General features: G+C 41.1%; 1 protein-coding gene across 1 annotated transcript; it reads right to left on the bottom strand.

Annotated features, from left to right (window-relative positions):
• Positions 1–1,281: 1,281 nt before the first annotated feature.
• On the bottom strand, positions 1,282–2,712 carry LOC104449769 (glutathione S-transferase F12). Its single transcript, XM_010064030.3, has 3 exons — positions 2,469–2,712; positions 2,033–2,081; positions 1,282–1,897 (listed from the first exon to the last, which is right to left on the bottom strand). Exons 1-3 carry the CDS (start codon positions 2,613–2,615, stop codon positions 1,455–1,457), a joined length of 639 nt encoding a protein of 212 aa, XP_010062332.1. The 5' UTR covers positions 2,616–2,712; the 3' UTR covers positions 1,282–1,454.
• Positions 2,713–7,488: the final 4,776 nt, after the last annotated feature.

A 7,488-nucleotide genomic window follows, 5' to 3' on the forward strand; every position in this document is an offset into this window, starting at 1 on the left:
CTAGTATTAATTAAATTATCGCGTTAGCTATTTTTGGTCAAATCGAGCACAATCGAAAGATTTGATGTTAAATTGATAAGTTGTCAAAAAATTTAGAATTAAATTGATACAATTAAAATATTTAAAATTGAATTGGTCATTGTACAATAAATTTAACACTTTTTAGATAGTTTTTGCGTAATTGCCTTTTCAATTGGTTAAGCATAAGAGAATTGTTAAGTCATTCTAGAAATTCTCAGAAAAGGTTTTATGATCTCATCCTGTTGTTCTGCATTGGTGAAGATAGTTTCGTTGATTTTCAGTATCGATTCTAGTACAACATAAGATCCGTGTTAACATTTTTAGGTTGCAATGGAAAGAACCAACTTTCGTTCGTTATTGTTTCGGTCTCGGGCTCTCGGCAACGATTCGTCCATTTTGACTTATAGAGTCTTTGTTCCTCGACGGGACCATCTTTGCGTGAGGGAAAGTTAATGAGATCCCATCGACAGCGTACAAAATCGCACGGTCAAAAGTATCTGTACAAATCGAGCTTTCGATATTTAAGGAATCTCGCAGGTTTTGACACGATTTCCAAATAACCAGGAGCCCTATCCCCGAATTGAAGGAGAAAATCGATGATTGTGCATCCACACTCTCTAGCATGGAGCAAGTCATCGAAGGGAAATGTTTTTTTTTTACCAATTTCCGCACGGCGGATTAGGAAGGACTTAATTTTTTTTCTTTTGTATTAAAGCATACATCGATTGTGTATATATAATTCTAAATCTTTATTGGGTACATTTGCATTTAGTAGCTCTTGCGTATAATATATATATATATATATATATATATATATATATATATATAGCATGCTATTTATTTAGAGTCAATCTAATAATTTTTTCTTCCTTCTTTATCATCCAATGTTGTCACGCTCATTCTCCCAAAAATATAAAAATGCAAAAACGAAAGAGGAGATCTCATTTATGTGATAAGAATAATGTCAAATATATTAAGATTATTCGTAAAATCGATATATTGGACAATTGAGAGACTTCTACATAATGTTGGATTTGATCAACTCATTTAAATGTCTATTGCGGTTTGTCTCTAATGGATAAATTTCGTAAACTTACTCAATCTTAGGGATTTATTACAGTTTGCCTCTGATAGATAAATTTTGTAAACTTACTCAATCTTGAGGTGCATTTGCTTGAATGAAAGGATATTTCGCGAATTAGTCTTATGAACTTCCATCCGCTTGATTTGTCGAAAATGATTGATTTATAGAAAATCATTTACGGTCGAAGAGAATATGTATGCATGATGTTGGAAAAATGAATTCCCGGAATACATTTTCCCAAAACAAGGATTTCTCGAAAAGCTTATTTCTTTATGATAGAAATTCATATCAAACCAAACACACGGAAAGTTGTAAAGTGAAGTCCACACGAGAGCTTTTCCCTGAACAATCAAAGAAGGGTCAACAGCTTCTTCCACGAGGGCCGGCTCGATATGTCCTCCCACCATGCGTTCACGTACTTCCTCTCTTTGACCAGGTGGCCGAGCCCGGCGTCCTCTATGAGGCACCGGAGCGCCGGCAAGTGGCTGAGGTCAGCTAGTGAGAAGAAATCCCCGGCCAAGTACCTGCTCTTGGACAGCCTCTGCTCGTACACGTCCATCACCTTCTCCAGCTTCTGCTCGCTGCTGTGGACCAACGCCATGTCGCTTCGCAGGCCCAGGCGCGGCGATATCACCAGATGGAACACGAGGTTGAAGGCGGGCTCATTGAAGTTGTGTGCCTCCACCTCGAGCCACTGGTCCACCACGGCCTGCTCCTCCAGGGTCGCGCCCAGCAGGTCGGTCCCCCGGTTGGCGTACTTGGTTGCATAGTACCTTATTATCGCCCTCGACTCTGCATAATCGCGGACGTGAAATAATTATCGTCTACACTCATTTCGGTTCGAGAAGTATCGAAGCATATTGGTCGCAAGTGTTTCTATGTCCATTTTTCCTTGATCAAAGGCACAAGTCATCGACGCGATCTTACCGAAAAGCCTGAAATCGCCGTCCTCCACCGCCGGAACTTGACCAAACGGCTTATTGAAAAAGAGCAAGTGTTGGCACATGTCAGCCAAAATATATGAAAGAAGCTCCAAAATAACAGACAGAGAGAAAACAGAATTCCCCTAGCCCCGATGAGAACGTATTTTTGTTCATTTAAAAGCTTATTATTCTATGCCCCCGCTCATGGAATGATTATATATTAAACCACACTTTCATTTAATAACTTAAATTTTTAGATGAAACGTTGGAACGAATGTGCCTTAAAGTAGTTTCATTTGAGTGCCAAGCCGATAAAGTTGTCACCAGTCCTTGTAAAAGCAACAGAGCAAACACGTCCTACCCTTATTTGGGAGACATGTCGAGAAAAGTACGTGTTGTACTCACAGACGGAGGTCAGGATTCGATATAAGCCAATGTACCTGCCGCTGGAGGAACTCGGGCTTCTTTTGCTCCCCGGCGTCGAGATCCACGTGCTCAATTTCGAAGTCCACCTCCTTCTCCAAGAGGCATACGATCACCCTCTGCGGGCAAGCCGCTCTGATCGAGCCATGCACCTTCACCGCCATTTTCTGAATCTCTCCCACCTCCCTTCAAACCTGCTTTCTCTTCTGGAGATATCTGCAAATCGTTGGTGTTCCCAGCGTAGGACGGCGTCAGTTTATATAGCAGAAGTCGCGCGAGGACTCGAACCTGATATCACGGCCATTCGCTCGTGGGCTTCTCTCCAGGATCGGGGGTTGTCGCATGCTATGATGGCCATTTGTTCGTGGGCTTCTTTCCAAGATCGGGGGTTGTCGCATGCCACCATCCAAGACCGTTCGTTATCCCTCGGGCGTTTGACTTGCTGGCCAGATCGGGACTTGAGGGCTACGTGTCGTGTTGATGATCGCAGACCACATTCATCCGTGTTGGGGAGATCCCGGGTACAACAATTCACCACGGCCAAACGCAACCAGGATCAATTTCTCCCCCGAAACAAAATCAACTAAAATCTCTTAACCCCAGCAACAACCGGCAATGTATAGCCTCACAAAATGCAAATATAACGCCAAAATGATAAGTAGACAAAGAAATAATGACACCAAAGATTTAACGTGGAAAACCCGATGCGGGAAAAACCACGGACCGCCCAAAAACATCCACTAATCACCAGAATAGCGGGATACACAAAATATTCTTCAGTCGCACACACTGTAGCCAGCATCAACATTCTGATAACATTAAATGCAGTTTGGATTTGGAGAATTTGGAGACGGTTCTCGACGAACAAAAACCATCAACTCGTAGCCCTCGGTCTCACGAACAACATACTGAAATTTGAGCCGATTCCGACAATATTTGGCCTTTGAATCAAAGCCGCAAAGTTGCAGCGCTCTTCCTCTCTTCTCTTTCTCCTTTGCTACAGTTTTCTTTTCTGGTTTTTCTCTCTCCTCTCTTTTGGACGCACACACCACGTACGACAACTCCACTTCTTTTTATTCTTTTTCTTTTCTTTTGTTTTTTTTTGTTTTTATTTAATGCTGGTTGGGCCCCACATGAAGGTGGACCCCAGCCAACAAATCTCCACCTCCACCTCATGTGGGAAGATTCACCATGCCCGCTTTTCTTCTACAAGCATCAAGCTTCATCACGAGCAAGGCTTTGGTCATCATGTCGGACATATTGTTGTCGGTATGAACTTTCTCAAGTAGGAAGAGCTTCTCTTCTAGCTTTTCTCGGATCCAATGATACTTCACATCAACATGCTTCGATCTTGAATGAAACACTGGATTCTTGCTAAGATGGATGGCACTCATGCTATCGCAATATAGAACAAACTTCTCTTGCTTCAAGCCCAACTCTTGTAGGAATTTTTGCATCCACAAAAGTTCTTTACCTCCTTCGGTAATAGCAATATACTTCGCTTCAGTTGTAGATAAAGCGGTACATTTTTGCAATCTCGATTGCCATGAAACACTCCCCTGCAAAGATTATTATAAAACCCGATGTGGATTTTCGGGAATCAACATCACCGGCATAGTCGCATCCGAGAAGCCACTCAACTCGGGTTTTGCATTTCCATAGCACAAGCAAAGTGTAGAAGTGCCTCTAAGATATCTCAAAATCCATTTAACAGCAGGTCCAATGCTCCTTACCCGGATTAGAGAGAAATCTACTCACAACACCAACTGCATGAGCAATATCCGGTCTTGTACAAACCATGGCGTACATCAAACTACCCACGGCCGATGCATAAGGAATTTTCATCATCTCAACCTTCTCTTTCTCACTTGAAGGATACTCATTACTACTCAACTTGAAATGGCCTGCAAGTGGAGTACTCACCGGTTTACATGTGCTCATGTTGCATCTTTCAAGCACCTTCTCAATATACTTCTCTTGAGATAACCACAGTTTCTTATTCTTTCTATCACGGGTAATTCTCATGCCTAAGATTTGCTTAGCCAGGCTTAGGTCTTTCATTGCAAAAGCTTTACTCAACTCATTTTTCAAACTCTTGATTTTCTTGGCATCACGCCCGACAATCAACATATCATCCACATAAAGTAGGAGAATAAGAAAATCATTATTTGAGAATCTTTTCATAAAAACACAAGAATCGGAATTTGTCTTACCGTATCCTTGTTCTTCCATGAATGACTCAAACTTCATATACCATTGCCTAGGCGCTTGCTTGAGACCATATAAGCTTTTCCTCAATCTACATACAAGGTGCTCCTTGCCTTCAACTTCAAAACCTTACGGTTGCTCCATATATATCTCTCTTCTAGGTCTCCATGAAGAAAAGCCGTCTTTACATCAAGTTGTTCAATTTCTAAATTTAAACAAGCGCGGCCAACCCAAGAACAACTCGAATAGAAGACATCTTTACAACCGGTGAAAAAATCTCTTCAAAGTCTATGCCCTTCTTTTGACGAAAGCCCTTCACAACAAGTCTAGCCTTGTATCGTGGTTGTAAACTATTTTCTTCCGTCTTCAACTTATACACCCACTTATTTATGAGTGTTCTCTTACCCTGAGGCAACCTCACCAATTCAAATGTGTGGTTCTCATGCAAGGATTTAAGCTCCTCTTGCATGGCTTCATGCCACTCATTCTTTCTTTCACATAATATAGCATCTTCATAAGTTTCTGGCTCCCCTGCATCAGTGAGTAACACGTACTCATGTGGCAAATATTTTTGAGAAGGCCTACGCTCTCTTTCAGATCTTCTAACTTGAGATAGGATAGATTGCTCTTCCTCAACTATTTCACCTGTATCAGCTGAAGAATCAACATTATGTGAGGACTCACCATCTTCATGACTTCCTTGCACTTATCCCCCATAATTTCTATCAACATCAGAAGGATTTGGGCTGAAACTAACTGAACGTTGACATGTATTCTTTGGTCTCTCCACCTTGTCAATGTCTTCAATAGTTTGATACTCACAAAACACCACATCTCGACTTCTAATGACTTTCTTTGCAACTGGATCCCATAACACGTAGCCAAATTCTTCATGTCCATAACCTAAGAAGATACACTTTGTTTAGACTTGTCATCAAGCTTGGATCTTTCATCTCTTGGAACATGCACAAATGCCCGACAACCGAACACTTTTAGATGGCTGTAGGAAACATCTTTGCCACTCCAAACTCTTTGCGGAACATCCCCCTTAAGAGGAACCGATGGAGAAAGATTTATCAAGTCTAATGCTGTTCTCATCGCTTCACCCCAAAATGACTTAGGCAACTTCGCATGAGAAAGCATACACCGGGTCGATCATTAATTGTCCGGTTCATTCTCTCTGCTACTCTATTATGTTGTGGTGTTTTTGGAATAGTCTTCTCAAGCTTGATACCATAATCCCTGCAATAGTGTTCAAATGGGCCTCTATATTCACCACTGTTGTCAGTCCGAACACATTTCAACTTCTTCTCGGTTTCTCTCTCCACATTGACATGAAATTGCTTGAAAGCCTCAAGTACTGATCTTTAGATTTCAAAGTAATAGCCCACACTTTTCTAGAACAGTCATCAATAAATGTCACAAAGTATAATGCACCTCCAAGAGTTCTAGCATCCATGCAACAAACATCAGTGTGAACTAAATCAAGTACATTTAATTTCCTGTGTGGAGAGGAACTATGAAATGAGAATCTATGTTGCTTACCAGTCAAACAATGAGTGCATTCCTTTAGATTTTTCTCTTTCAAAGGTAAAAGGTTCTTTCTAGCAAGAGTTTCAAGTCCTTTCTTGCTAAGATGACCCAACCTCATATGCCATAAATCAACCAAGGAATCCTCCACTTTGCATTTACCTCTTCTTTAATCAAGTCGCTTGCATGGTGTAGAGAGAGCATGTCTTCTTACCCTTTGCCACTACCATGGAACCTTTAGTCAACTTCCATTTGCCATCAAAGAATGAATTACAATAATCATCATCATCCAAGGCACCCGTAGAGATCAAGTGAAGTCGAATATCCGGAACATGTCTCACATTTTTCAAAAGCAAATTACATCCGACATCGGTTTTCAAATAAACATCTCCCATGCCAATAACCTTGGAAACATCATTGTTTCCCATCCTTATGCAACCAAAGTCGCCGCTGCGATAAGAAGCAAAGTAATCACGCCGTGAGGTGACATGAAAAGAAGCTGCGGAATCAACAACCCACATAGAGTCTTGGCATGTAAAATTCACATATCCGTCATCACATACAAACACAATATCGCCATCGGATGCAACCGCCGTTGTAGCTTGTTTCTCTTCTTTCTTTTGATCTCCATTTCTATCATGGAATCTATCTCTCTTTGGCAACCAACACTCTTTTGCATAATGTCCCATTTTGCCGCAATTATAACACTTGACACTCCTCCTCGGTCTTGATTTCGACCTTCCTCTTGACTTGCCTCGGGTATCATTTCTTTGAAACCTTCTTGATTGACTTCTCCCCTGTTTTCTATAACAAGAGCATCCGATGTAGAGGCATAATTCAAGCCTTTTCTTCTTGTTTCTCCATTGAACAAGCTTTCTTTAACCATACTCATAGAAAGCACACCAAAAGGAGCCGAGTTATTTAATGCCACAACCAAGGTATCCCAACTATCAGGAAGAGTGCCAAGTAATAAGCATGACTGCAATTCATCACCAAGATCAATCTCAAGATTTGTCAATTGATTTACAACATCTTGAAATTCACTCAAGTGTTCCGCCATGTTACTCCCCTCCTTGTATCTCAAATTCACAAGTCGCTTAACTAGAAGAGCTTTATTTTGTGGAGTTTTTCTCTCATAAAGATCTTGTAATTTCTTCCACAAAGTGTCTGCCCTCGTTTCTTGAGCAACATGATGAAAAACACTATCATCAATCCATTGTCGGATAAACCCAACTGTTTTCCGATTCATTCTCTCCCATTCTTTGTCTTCCTTATCTCCTTTGGCTTCATCACCCTCAA

The sequence above is a fragment of the Eucalyptus grandis genome, chromosome 6 (assembly GCF_016545825.1).
Source record: "Eucalyptus grandis isolate ANBG69807.140 chromosome 6, ASM1654582v1, whole genome shotgun sequence".
Taxonomy (NCBI): Eukaryota; Viridiplantae; Streptophyta; class Magnoliopsida; order Myrtales; family Myrtaceae; genus Eucalyptus; species Eucalyptus grandis.

Excerpts from the sequence above, each read along its gene's own strand:
- LOC104449769 (XM_010064030.3), bottom strand. The coding sequence starts at position 2,615 with ATGGCGGTGAAGGTGCATGGCTCGATCAGAGCGGCTTGCCCGCAGAGG. Across the intron at positions 2,082-2,468 it reads CCGAGTTCCTCCAGCGGCAG|CCGTTTGGTCAAGTTCCGGC; the intron begins GTACATTGGCTT and ends TTTTTCAATAAG. Across the intron at positions 1,898-2,032 it reads CGGCGATTTCAGGCTTTTCG|AGTCGAGGGCGATAATAAGG; the intron begins GTAAGATCGCGT and ends GCGATTATGCAG.